This window comes from Eptesicus fuscus, chromosome 5 (assembly GCF_027574615.1).
Source record: "Eptesicus fuscus isolate TK198812 chromosome 5, DD_ASM_mEF_20220401, whole genome shotgun sequence".
Classification (NCBI taxonomy): Eukaryota; Metazoa; Chordata; class Mammalia; order Chiroptera; family Vespertilionidae; genus Eptesicus; species Eptesicus fuscus.
The window spans coordinates 53370555-53384797 of record NC_072477.1 but is presented as its reverse complement, the minus strand read 5'-3'; the positions used below and the strand labels follow the sequence as shown (position 1 = coordinate 53384797).

General features: G+C 45.5%; 1 protein-coding gene across 1 annotated transcript in view; it reads right to left on the bottom strand.

Annotated features, from left to right (window-relative positions):
- NEDD4 (NEDD4 E3 ubiquitin protein ligase) overlaps nt 1-8160 on the bottom strand; it is a 118684-nt gene extending 110524 nt beyond the window's left edge. Inside the window, exon 1 of the mRNA XM_008143175.3 lies at nt 8082-8160. Coding sequence (XP_008141397.1) covers nt 8082-8126 — 45 coding nt within the window. The 5' untranslated portion in view covers nt 8127-8160. The remainder of the gene's footprint in view (nt 1-8081) is intronic.
- Between the last annotated feature and the right edge of the window lie 6083 nt (nt 8161-14243).

Genomic DNA, 14243 nt, shown 5'->3' with positions numbered 1-14243 from the left:
AACAAGCAAAGACAATGTTAAATACAAACATTATTTTAAAAAACAATGTTGTTGATGATGATGACATGCACGTAAACATCCAGTGAGTTTCCATTCCACTTGGGATCCAATTTAAAATCCTTGATAAATGGCCTTTACACCCTGCTCTCCTCACCTCTCCAGAATCATCTACCACCGTCCCTCTTGCTCTACCACTCTAGTCGTCTTTATGCTCCTATTCACCACATCTTTTTCATTCTCCGTTCTATATCATACAAGATTAGTTCATCTTTTCTGTTATATACTTTCATATTACATCTCCATCTCCTTTCCTTCATAATATTTATAAAACGTGTATGTCTGATTATATTAATACTAGAGGCCCAGTGCACAAAATTTGTGCACTGGGGGTGGGGGGTCCCCTCAGCCCAGTCTACACCCTCTCCAATCCAGGACCCCTCAGGGGATGTCCTGCGGATCGGGCCTACACAGGCAGTCGGACATCCCTCTCACAATCCGGGACCACTGGCTCCTAACTGCTCACCTGCCTGCCTAATTGCACCAAACTGTCCCCCCTGCTGGCCTGGTCACCCCCAACTGCCCCCCTCCAGGCTGGTTGCCCCCAACTAGCTTCCCCTGCTGGCCTGGTCGCCCCTTAGTGCCTCCCCGCTGGCCTGATCGCCCCTTACTGCATCCCCTGCCGGCGTGGTCGCCCCAACTGCCCCACCCGCCAACCTGGTCGCCCCTCACTGCCCCCCTCTGCCAGCCTGATAGACCCTCACTGCCCCCCACCCCCGCCAGCCTGGTCGCCCCCAACTGCCCGCCCTGCTGGCCTGGTCACCCCACGCAGCCTGAATCAACTGATTTAAATATTCTGCTCTGAAGGATGTCAAACACCTATGCCAATGGCTCATTAAATGATAAGGCCAGAATTCTAACCTAGTCAAATTCCATGTTCTATACCTCTGCTTACCCTAAATAATTTATTTGTAAGGAGCCTTCAAGACTATATCCCTATGCAATATATGAATGGCTAATAGCTGTGTGTGTGTGTGTGTGTGTGTGTGTGTGTGTGTGTGTGTAAACTTTCTTCATCTTCTCTTCCTACTGCAGAGGAGTCAGTAGGCCTACCTTAGGCAGAGTTTGGGGGCCAGGGAGTAGTGTCATGGAGCTGTATGGTCAGCACGCTCGCCAGCATGAGCACGGAGGGGACAAGGGGGAGCCATACAGAGATGCTCAGTAGTGTACCCACTGGCATGGGACACAGAAGAGGAAGGTGTGCATAGAGCTGTAACAGCAGTACTCCCACTGGAGGGGAAAGTGGGGTGCTCAAGTGGCAGAGGAGAGGCCTGCATGGTTACAAAATTAGTTACACCAGAAATATAAGTAAATGGATTGAGTACATAAGTAAATATAATGAAGATAATGAAAGTCAGAATTTTTACTGTTAGAGAAGGCACTTATGGCTACAAAGAACCCTGAGATATTATATTTGAACTAGAAGCCCGATGCACAAAATTCGTGCACGGCGGGGGGTTGTCCCTCAGCCCAGCCTGTACCCTTTCCAATCTGGGACTCCTGGAGGGATGTCCAACTGCCCGTTTAGGCCCGATCCTGCTGGGATTGGGCCTAAACGGGCAGTTGGACATCCCTCTCACAATCCAGGACTGCTGGCTCCCAACTGATCACCTGCCTGCCTTCCTGATTGCCCCTAACCGCTTCTGCCTGATCACCCCCTAACCACTCCACTGTCAGCCTGGTTGATGCTTAACTGCTCCCCTGCCAGCCTGTTTGCCCCCAACTTCCCTCCTCTGCCAGCCTGGTCACCCCTAACTGCTCTCTCCTGCAGGGTTGATCACCTCCAACTGCCCTCCCTTGCAGGCCTGGTCCCTCTCAACTGCCCTCCCTTGCAGGCGGGGTGCCTCCCTACTGCCCTCTCCTGCTGGCCATCTTGTAGTGGCCATCTTGTGTCCACATGGGGGCAGGATCTTTGACCACATGGGGGCATCTATATTGTGTGTTGCAGTGATGATCAATCTGTATATTACTCTTTTATTAGATAGGATAGAGGCCTGGTGCACAGGTGGGGGCCAGCTGGTTTGCCCTGAAGGGTGTCCCAGATCAGGTGGGGGTTCCCTTGGGGCATGGGGCGGCCTGAGCGAGGGGCCTGTGGTGGTTTGCAGGCTGGCCACGCCCCCTGGCAACCCAAGCTGAGGCCCTGGTATCTGGAATTTATTTTCCTTCTACAATTGAAACTTTGTAGCCTGGGGCGGCAGCCATTTCTGGGGCAGCAGCCATTTCTGTGGCAGTTAATTCACCTTCTACAATTGAAACTTTGTAGCCTTAAGCAGGTGAGCCCGGCCAGGGTGTGTGGAAAGCTTTGCTTCCACTGTTGCCGCCGGCAACCCTGGCCTGCTCTCTCAAGCTCCATTCTGCCGCCATTTGTTTGAATTTGTTTACCTTCTATAATTGAAACTTTGTAGCTTGAGTGGAGGCTTAGGCCTGCAACGGCTATGGAAAGCTTGGCTTGCTCTGTTACCTGGGAAACCTTGCTCTCTGTGGCTGTAGCCATCTTGGATGGGGTTAATTTGCATAGTCGCCCTGATTGGCTGGTGTGCGTGGCTTGGCTGGTGGGCGTGGCTTATGTAGCGGAGTAATGGTTAATTTGCATATTACCATTTTATTAGAGAGGATTAGAGAAATTGATATGAATTAATGATTTTTAAATATCTATAAACAGACTGATGTAGAAATAACTATAGATTTATGTGTGTATTTATGTATACATATGCGAGCAACACACACACACACACACTCTTTAATTCTGTTTCCTGAGATGGCTGAAGAGCAATGACATGCAGTAGCAATGAGCGCATTGAGCACCCAGATCTTGGCTCCTAAAGAACATTTTCTACCGAATGGGCGAGGCAAAATGTAAGAGGAACCTGGAACATCTTCTGCCAGAAAGAAAAAAAGTGCTCAGAGGAAGATGGAGACATGCCACAGTGACCTAAGAACCTTCCTGAAAGGACTTCCATTGGATAATTTAAACAACAAAATATTTAATGACAGCAATTAATTACAACCCAGTGAATAAGCTGGGATTCTACAAGTCCCTGCTGATATAAATAAACAAATGAATAAATAAGTAAGAAGAAAGGAAAGCTCATCTTACATAGAATGCCAATTAATAAAACTGGAAATAAAGACACAGTGGTGGAAATCATCAATGGATGCTAAAACAGGTGGATGGAGACCTGGTGAATGGAAGGGTAGGGTACTGGCATAATCTCTGAATATGTCCCCACAAAATACTAACCGATTATAAAGGGGGAAATGGTGGCATTATGAAAAAGAAACCTTGCAGACACCAAAATGACCAAGTGATCAAGGTTATCATCGATAGTGATGGGACGAGTCAACATCACGTACCCCTTGATCGATGCACTGAGAACAAAGTATCATTTCTGTGATACCTGCTAAAACAGCATGACCTTCACATGGTCAGGCGGACGAACATCCTACAGGTTGTACAGCCTGTACTCCTTAAAACCATTAAAGATAAGAAAGACTAAGGAACTCACACAGATAAGAGATTGCAAATACATGACAAGTACAGTCACCATGTGCCCCTAAATGGGACCTTGAATCGGAAAGGAAAAAGAAAAATTATTAGAACACTTGTCAAAGATTGAATGGGATCTGTGGATTGGACAGTAGTGTATCAATGTGCATTTCTTAGTTTTAGAGGGTTGGATGGCTGTTACGTAGGAAAGTATTCTTTTTTTCAGAAAAAAAAAAGACATTCTAAAGTATTTAGAGGTGATGGGGCATTGTATCTGCATCTTGTCCTCAAAGGGTTCAGCAAAAGACCAATGAAAATGGCAAAAAATGGTTATGGAGCAATTGTGGCAAAATGTCAGTAGTTGGAGAATCTGAATGAGGAGAATTTAGAGTTCTTCACACTGTACTTCCAAACTTTCTGTTGGTTTAAAATAAAGAGCAAATTACCACAAATAAACTATATTTTGCACTTCTTTGGTCCCATGGAAACCCATGAGAAATATTTTAGGATGATGCTGGAATTTGAGAGTTGCAAAAAAGCAGTAATGGTATAAACAATATGTGAAAGATTGGGCTAAATACTCACACAGCTGCTGCTTCAAACGTGCTTTTCCTTTTTGTGAGTAGCAACTAGAGGTTTGGGCTCAAACCTTGGACTGGGGTTAATTTGCATACTGCCCCAGTGTGGGCAATAGTGGGTCTAGAGCAGTCAGAACATACACTTCTAGTTAACCTGTTGCTTATGCGTTGTGGTCACTGACACCATCAAAGGCACCCATTATTCTATATGTGAAAATCGTGGAGTGAAGACTCTCAACTCTTTCCTCTTTATTTTTTCCCCTTCTCTTCCTTTGTTTCAATCAGATTTCAGTTACAGAAAATAGAAGTCACTCAATATTTTAGGAAGAAAGATGTTAATACAGGGAATTAGGTGCTTACAAAAATCGTTGGAAGTGCTAGAGGGGCAGGCTACAGGCTGGGCCCACCCGGGACGCTGCCACTTCTGCCCCAGCCAGAGAAGTAGGTAATCAGGAGCCATCACAGACCTGTTGACTTTAAAGAATGGACCCAATCAAGACATCAGGAAGCCGACCACCACCAACCTCTGCTGGCAATTTCCTATCAATACCCACAAGCCAGCGTTACCAGGTACTAGAACACTGCTACAGGAAAACTCCATGTCTACATGGCCATGCTTATCAGCAGAAAAAGCAAAATAACACGCAAACAAACAGTAAGTTATGCTGTACTTCATTTCCACCTTCCAAATGGTAAATGCACCTAACTAGGAAACCTATTTCACAACCCATTTCCAGAATGCTAAGTGCAAAAGAGTCGGGGATGCAGGGTGTTTAGCTTAACACAGTGGTCGGCAAACTCATTAGTCAACAGAGCCAAATATCAACAGTACAACGATTGAAATTTTTTTTAAAGCCGAAAACCGACTTCTGCGCATGGGCCACGAAGTTTCAATCGCACTATACATGCACGCCCGCACGTGGTATTTTGTGGAAGAGCCACACTCAAGGGGCCAAAGAGCCGCATGTGGCTTGCGAACCACGGTTTGCCGACCACTGGCTTAACACAACAGGGACGTCTGCTGGCAGGAGGTAGGAAGGGATGCTGATTTCCAGTCCCCGTATCTACCACACTCCTTCTCACCAAAGATTTGTGGGAATTAACTTCTTGTCAGAGCAAATTTGGTGGAAATTATATTACACTACTTCCTTAGTGTGTTATGCTTTAATGGCAAAATTCTGCACGTGGAGCCAGGACCAATCTCTTACTGAAAGACACAAGTGGAAGAAGAGCTAAAACTCACTTCAACACTCATATGCTCATACAGTGTGACAAAGTGGCTATTCAGTATGTACTGGCTGAATTACAGTTGTCTCACCATCTTCTATCCCATGTCTATTCATCTTTCTCCTTGTTTCAGTTTCAAATTTAAAACAAGAATCATCTTTCTTTTATTATTAAGGAAAAAAAAAAACACCTTTTAATAAACAGCAGAGGGCTATTTATTCCCAGACTAGTCTGAGTTTTAGAAAGTGACATAGCTGCAATGCTTTTCTTCTTAAAAAATAAGGAGGGGGAGGCTTTTCTAAGCCCTCTTTTATGTTTGTGATGGAGCAGAAAACAAGTGGCAAATAATAGCGATGTGATGGCAGCCTCTACCAGAAAACAAGCCATGTCTGTCTCTTTCCCACCAGACTGTGAGCTCCTCAGAGAACAGGCGGGGACTGTTGTTTCTCTCTGAATCCCCGGTGCCTAACAAACTGTGTGAAGCAGAACAGACAGTTAATAAATGTTGAATGAATAACCTAAATCACAATGGAAGAAGTGGAAGACAACACCACCACCATGTCTTTTATCTTCCTGTCCCATCCTCTTTCTCAACGTGGACAAAGTGTACAGAAGGAGTTGGAAGAAACTTTTGGGACTGACAACCAGACCCCCATCATGAGAATCAGAGTGGGCCCCATGCCAGTCAACTTTCCAGAAGTACAAATCCTTCGGCGAGTTCAGGAAAACCTCATTTCCAAGGGTGGAGTTTCTGGCCTTCACACGGAGTTGCTGAATGACCACCCACGAACAGCCACAAATAGTTTCATCTCAGCGGGGCGGAGGGGTGATGCGAGAAGCAAATAACTGTAAACACAGACCCTGTTCCAAGGGGGGGAGAACAGTGAAGGATACCTTGGGCAACGTTCTGTCTATGGTCAATGGGCGCTGTGGGGAGTGAGATGAGAAATCTGGAACAGCAGGGCCCACACCCCTCGGGAAAAACACACACAACACCAACAACGCGGAAAGAAAGTCCAAGGCCAGCCAGATTGTGTTGGATGCCAGCTTGAAGTTATTTGCATTGGACAGCTTATTGTAGCAAGCAAGGAACCGACGGTAGGGTCAACACTGCATTATTTTCCTCTGATCTCTTCTATAGATCATTAGCTGGGTGTTATTTTTAGCTAAACGTATTGACCACTGTTTCCAAAGCTGCCACCATTGTTCCACCCACCCTTTGCTTCTCTTCCGGCACCAATCACTAAGAAATTAAAGTCTAGTCACATGGCCAGAATCATCCTCAAAACACTCTGAGATAACGTGCCTGCATCAACAAGTTGCCCATCTACACTAATAAAAGAGTAAGATGCAAATTGACTGTACCTTTGCGACACCCACCAGCCAATCAGGAGCGAGTATGCAAATTAACCCATCAAAGATGGCAGGTTAATTTGCATACGCAGGCACCAAGTGGCTGGGGTGGGGTGGGACGCAGGCATTCCGCACCACCCCAGCCACTCTGGGCCTCTGGGCAGGGTGGGAAGGTGGAAAGGCGGCTCTGGCCGGAGCGAAGGTGGTGCCGGCAGCCAGGGGAAGGAAGGCCCATTCTTGCACGAATCTCCATGCATCGGGCCTCTAGTTTGTTTATAAACAAAGCACTTTCAAGAGAAATGTAAACGACATTTTTTAAAAGATGTTTGAAGAGACCGCGTTACTAAGAGGAGGCACTAAGACAACACTGTTAGAAGACACCTAAGCAATTAGGCTGAAGGATTTACAGTTAAATGGGTCCAATCTTGAAAACAGATACCTGTGACAGTTGAGTCAACAAGAATGCTTAAATGTGATGTTTTCCCCCTCCAAACTGTAGACCAGATAGTCTGTCACCTCCCACCTACCTCCTTTAAAACAGAACAACCCTTTCCAAATGGCTTATTTTTAATATAAGCGTTAAGGCATAACTGAGAAGGGACAGCTTTGCCTTTTCAAAGAGCAGAACTTAATGTTCAAAGTGAACAACTATAGGAAGTTCTTTCACGTATTTATTCTTTTCCAGCTCGACTTTTTAAGGATCATTACAGGCCAGTGAAACACGGCATGAATCTGCCACATGTGACACTTGTTACTAAACAGGAGGAAGACCATCTCCTGGCCTGCTTTCCCATCCCCGACTCCAGTCAGGGTTCCAAAGGGCTGCAGATAAAAAAGAAAAAACCGAAACAGCGAGTCCCAGTCCCGGGGAAGTCTTCAGGTCAAAGTGCATCAAGCGGAGTCCGGCGGGCCGCTGCCAGAGCAGGCTCCCCGCCCGCCGGGATGCTGAGCTCCGGGGAATGTCGCCGCCTCCCCGCCCGGAGCTCCCGCCCCGGCCGGCGGGGAGGGGGCGGCAGGAAGCGGCTGCCCGGCGAGGCGCGTCCCCGCGCGCACGCACGCCGCCGGCCGCCGAGCCCCCTCCGCGGCACTTCCCGGAGGAAACTGACGAGGAAGGCGGCCGAGCCGAGGGGGGCGGAGACGGCTGTGGAGTCCACAGGTTCCCGGAGAAAACGCGGCTCCCGGCTGCACGCCCCAGCCCCCGGCCCAGCCCGCGCGCGGGGTCGCCCCCTCGGTCCCACCGCGCCTCGCGCGTCCCCGGGCTCGCGCGGGGGAAGGAGGGGGCTGACAGCCGGCCCCCTGCCCGCCGCCGCCGCCGCCTGGGGTCTGGCTGATGGGCAGCGCGGTGGGAAGCCCGCCCCGCAACCCCGCGGCCCCCGCACCTCGTCCTCCTGGAGCCCGAGCACCTCCACGGCGCAAGTTGCCATTTCGGAACGGTTACAGCAGACCGGACGCGCTCACCCCGCCCAGGGAGTGGGGAGTGGAGTGGGGAAGAGGGGAGGGAGGAGGCGGGAGGGATCGGAGGAAGAGGAGGCGGCGCTCCCACGGCGCCCGCAGCGCCCCCCCTGGCCAGTGGGCGCTAGTGGGCGAGGGAGGGCGGCGGGGACCGGCCGCTGCGCCTCTGCCGGCGGCGCGCGTGGCGGGGGCGCACCTTTCGCTCCCCCGGCGGAGGTGGGTGGCCCGTAGACCCGGCCCGAGGCGCCGTGGGCCCCAGGGCTTTGCGCCAAGCTGGCGTCCGAGGCCGGGAGACCGCCCGCTCTTCCCCCGGGAGACACAGCTGCGGTTTTCCTCGGCAGCAAGTCCCCGAGAGCCGCCCGAACTCGGCCTCTCACGAGACACCTGGCTCAGGAGAGCTTCTCTCAACCTCACCGCGAGCCTGAACTCAGAGGCTGGCTCCCTGGCCGGGTAGCTCAGTTTGTTAGAGCGTCGTGGTCCCTGTATGCAAGGTTGTGGGTTCAATTCCCCGTCAGGGCATATACAAGAATCAACCAATGAATGTATAAGTCATCTCAACCTCTCTCTCTCTCTCTCTCTCTCTCTCTCTCTCTCTCTCTCTCTCTCTCTCTCTCTCTCTCTCTCTCTCTCTCTCTGAAAAAAAAAAAAATTAAATGCTTTGTGGGTCAAGGCTGTGATCCCAATGGGAGCTGGACCCTGGGAGCTCCAGGCAAAGTCCAGCCTGAGCCTGGCAGCACATGGGGAAGCCTGAAAGGGTGGACTCAGGAGCTGAAATTCTCTCCCTGCGATTTGTAAACGCCGTGCCAGCTCATCAGGTGTTTTCTGCCTCATGGTCTATCTTTATAGCCCACCAATAGCACCCCGCCTCCAGGCTCACCAGCTAAACCCGCTTAGCTCAGCCTTGACCTGCAGCACCCCTGGAAGGGAGGGAGAAGGGGGACAAATAAAATGAACAGGACCTCCTGCGCTGTGGAATAGTTATGCTTATTTAAGGGCCATGTCGAATGGGTTTTATAGCTCCATAATCACAGGAGGACCCCCCCACACACACACACACCAAATAAGCACCCATGAAGGAGATGGGGGAATGATAAACACGCACGGTCAGGAGTGATATTGTCATTTTCCTACAGTTGTAGAAATTTGCAGAACTCTGGAATCTCAAAAATCGAATTTAAAGTTTCTTTAAGAAATTCAGAATAAACTGTTGAAAGTGCTGAAAGGTGGGAACAAGGCTGTAGCCCATATTATTGGTTTGTTATATAAGATTTTGTCATACTTTCATTATGTTTAGCAGGGCCCACTTCATTTATATGATGTATCAGAATTCTATTAATACACAATGCAAATTTAATCATCTGTATTGCAGGAGAAACGAGGTGGCAATTAATAAACGGAAGTGCAAAATTCCAGAATGGTCAGGAATTGTTGGCTTAACTAAATTTAAAAAGCCATCATAGCCCTGGCTGATTTGGCTCAGTGGATAGAGCGTCTGCCTGCGGACCGAAGGGTCCCAGGTTCGATTCCTGTCAAGGGCACATGCCTGGGCTGTGGGCTCGGTCAGCTGATCAATGATTCTCTCTCATCATTGATGTTTCTCTCTCTCTCTCTCTCTCTCTCTCTCTCTCTCTCTCTCTCTCTCTCTCTCTTCCTCTCTGAAATCAATAAGAATATATATTTTTAAAAAGCCACCGTAACATTCATTCCTTTGTTTTGTAAACATAACTATTTTTTAGTGGATCAGTAGTAAAATAATCTGAAAATATTCAATATGTCCTTTTACTTTAGAAATAATACTTTTCCCTAACCTCTCTTTCTCCAATACACTTTTTTTTCATTCTTACCTGAGAGAGAGAAAAAGAGAGAGAGAGAGAGAAACAGAAACATTGATGTGAGAGAGAAACATCGACAGGTTGCCTCCCGTATTCACCATGACTGGGGATGGAACCAACACTCCAGGTGTGTGCCTTGACTGAAATTGAACCCACAGCCTTTTGGTATACCGGATGACACTCCAACCAACTGAGCCACCTGGCCAGGGCTCTGATACACCTTTTTATAATTAATTTTAAGTAGAATATTCATGTCACTATTGCATTAGTGCTACTAAAATTTTTAATGAGTGGATAGGAAGTATATATATGCCCTAAAGCCCGTAATAAAATAACCCTAATCCTGGAAGTTTATAAAGTAAAACATCAGCTGCTATAATACTGAAGATAATTCCAAATGCCACTGATTTTACTCATGACTTCTTATTCCTTCTGTCTGAACCCAAAACCATAACGAATTAAGCAGGCAGCTACTGATACTGTGGCCTCTCTGCCCCTGGCCCTTCTGCATCATTCCGTGGTTACAGATACTTAGGGCCTGTCCCCAGCTCTGGGTACGCAGCCTTTGCATTACTCTGCAGGATTGCTGCCATGCCTCTCAGTGTGTGGTGGACGTGGTGGGTACTTCTGCAAAGCTTTCCACGTAAGACTGTGCCCTGGACATAGGTCACCTCTGCCTGTGAATTCCACCAATCTAACGGGGGGTTCTACCATTCTCCAACCTTGAGGGAAAACTCAAGTGCTGTAAGAGGCTCGGATCCTCTTCTTGGAGATAGTCACTGTGATCAGAACTGGCCAATAGAACTTTCTGCAGTGAGGGAAATCTTACCTATCCCCCCTGTCAGGATGGCCGCCAGTAGCTCACCTGGCTGTTGGCAGCCACTAGCTCACCTGGCTATTGAGCACCTGAAATGTGGCTAGTGCAAATAAGGAATTTTACAGTTAATTTAAATGTAAATAAGTCACTGTGGTTAGTGACGACCATATTAGACAACATAAAACATGTGTAACAATGAAATGAACACTATGTATCCAACCCCCACTGTAAGAAAAAGAATATTACCAACAACTTTTTTGTTTCCTTGATGCCCTCCTAATTCCATCCCCTTTCCCCCTGAATTCTATGTTTATCATTTCCTTGTTTGTTTTTTATTGTTTCATCCAATGTATATGTATTCCTGAATAACACACTGTTCATTTTTGCTCTTTTGAGCTTTATATAAATTGAATCACAAAGTGACTTGCCTTTCTTACTCACCACTCTATTTGTGCTCCTGCCAGTCCAGAGAGGGATGGATAACCTGGGTGTTTTCTTTTCCTGGAGCTGCTATCACAGTTTACCACAAACTGGGTGGCTTGGACATAAATTCATTTTCTCACAGTTCTGGAGGCCAGACATCCGAAACCTACGTGTGGGCAGGCCTGCACTTCCTCTGGAGGCGCTAGGGGAGGGTCTGTTTCTTGCTTCTCCCAGCCCTGGAAGCTGTTGGCATTCCTTGGCCTGTGGCCTCACCTCTCTGTGCTCTAACCATCGGCTACCCGGCCAGGTCCACCGCAGATGCCATCTGCTCCCTGAAGTTTCTCACGATTCCCCCAGATAGACTTAGTTGTTCTGTGTCACAGCCCTCCATCTTACCTTTAAAAAACACGAATTTGATGTCTTTCAAGAAAGGATTCATACCTCTTTTACAATACCTAACACACTGTTTTATAAGTTGACTTGTAGCACTCCCTGAATTAGTCTGTGGGTTCCTCGAATACAGGAATTGTGTGTATTAACTTACCATAGAGCCCAGGCAACAGTTACATGTTGAATGAATGAAAGATGATATTTCCCAGCAATGGAGGGAAATGCAACACTCATATTTTTACCTCATGAAATTTTGATATTTTTGGGTTTAATGTTGCTTTCTTATTGCTCATGACTACTCAATTATACAATAGATAAACCGTATCTGTACCATTAATGCTCTGTAGCTCAAAACTTCGAGAAAATACTATTGCTTGTTTTCACCCCAAATATAAAATAAAGTTCAAAAGAACATTCAATAGTAATTATTAACCATTTTTGAATGATCAAATAGGGGGTTATAAAAATATTAATAATTACTACAATTGTATAATCTTTCTACAATGAATTGTTGAACTTCTACCTCAAATGAATAGCATTTAGGATTTTAAATACTTGTCTGAATTATTAGAAAGATAGAATAAGTATTTGAATTGAAAAATATTTTATATTATTTCCTGAGAGAGTAAAAGACATTGTACTTATGGGTTCTTTTACTCTAGCTATGCTTAAATCTGAAATATAAAATCTGTCCATAAAAATGATTTTGACTGAAACATTTAAGTAATTGCTTCTATTTTATTATAATATGTGAAGGTCTTACAAATGAGGACTTCTACACTGTTACTTGAAACAATTCTAATGTGTGAATAAAAATAACATTACCTTCAGATAAGGCCAAGAAGACAAATTGGCAAACAATTAGAAGCTCGATATTTTATTTAAAGAGTAAAAATTATCCTACAGGTAATGTGGTTTGTGTATATGTGCCTGTGAGTGTAATTTTGTCTTCTTGCTCTACACGCCACATTTCTGAAGCAAAAGCATCATTTCTAAGTTACAAATGGCCTCAACTGTCTAAGCCATTGAGTAAACTGTCTTCCAAGTTTTCTAGTGAACATTAACATCCCAGTTTTGTTATCAAAAGACGGTGAGTAATAAAATGGCTTGAGGGTTTTGCAGGTAACCACTTAAAAATTAAGCTAAAGGTCTTACTCTACCTGCCCGAACTTGTTTAGCTTTTGGTTGAAGAGACGCAAGTGCAGATAGATAATTTGCAAGTAATTTGGTAAATAAATCCATTGCATTTGATGTCTTCCTTCTTCTCTTGACTCATTTTTGAGGCCAAAAATAAAATCACTTCCAAGGAGATATTTTTGAGGTTAAAACACTATTTCTGTCTAGTGAACAGTAAAAGTACAGAACACAACTTGGCATCTCTTATTGGGAATTCTTATAGAATCACAGAATATTAGAACAGCAGGGCACATCCCTCGATGCTGAAGGACAAACATGTTTATGGAAGAATAAATGCAAAAATAGATGGCAAAAGTAATGCTCTCTCCCACCCCCGTTCTATATTGAGTTTTTTGGACCTGTCTTATGTATGAAAATATTTTCCCTATTATGTGAAAAAGTCATAGGAAATAACGTGAAATCTTAAACAAGCAAATTAATATCAATAGGGAAATAGCTTAAATAAATTATGGTATATTGATTCCCTATATTTCCATAAATATAAATGTACTATATAAGTTAGACGAATATGCAACACTGTAGATTATAAGACAACGTGTTGAAGGTATAAAAACAAGTCACAGAACAATGTATACTTTTTCCTATCCAAGTGGAACTGTGCATATCAAACTTATAACAATGGTTACTTCTAGGGAGGGGTTTACTGGGATTTGGGGATTTGGCCAAAAGGGACTTTAGCCTTGTCTATCTATAATGTGTATTAATTTTTTTTTAAAAATATATTTTATTGAATTTTTTACAGAGAGGAAGAGAGAGGGATAGAGAGTTAGAAACATCGATGATAGAGAGACATCGATGATAGAGAGACATCGATCAGCTGCCTCTTGCACAACCCCTACTGGGGATGTGCCCGCAACCAAGGTACATGCCCCTGACCGGAATCGAACCTGGGACCCTTCAGTCCGCAGGCCGACGCTCTATCCACTGAGCCAAACCGGTTTCGGCTGTATTAATTTTTTTAAAGAAGAAATTTTAATCTACATTTTATACTATAAAGAATTAGTGAAGCCCTAACCAGTTTGGCTCAGTGGATAGAGCATCGGCCTTCGGACTGAAAGGTCCCAGGTTTGATTCTGGTCAAGGGGGCATGTACCTTGGTTGCGGGCACATCCCCAGTAAGGGGCGTGCAGGAGGCAGCTGATCTATGTTTCTCTCTCATTGATGTTTCTAACGATCCCTCTCCCTTCCTCTCTGTAAAAAATTAATAAAATATTTTTAAAAAAGAATTAGTGAAAACATGAGACAATGAATTAAAATATTGTTAAGTATACAGTGCTACATTAATATAAGGTTTTAATAAGAAATACAAAATTACATAAGATTTGGTGTAAGAAGGAAAAGGTAAAGTATTTAAAATTACTCCTGATTCTTATGTGATGATGATATTGCAAGGAAATGATTTTAGAATCACTAAGAACCAGAGGACTTTT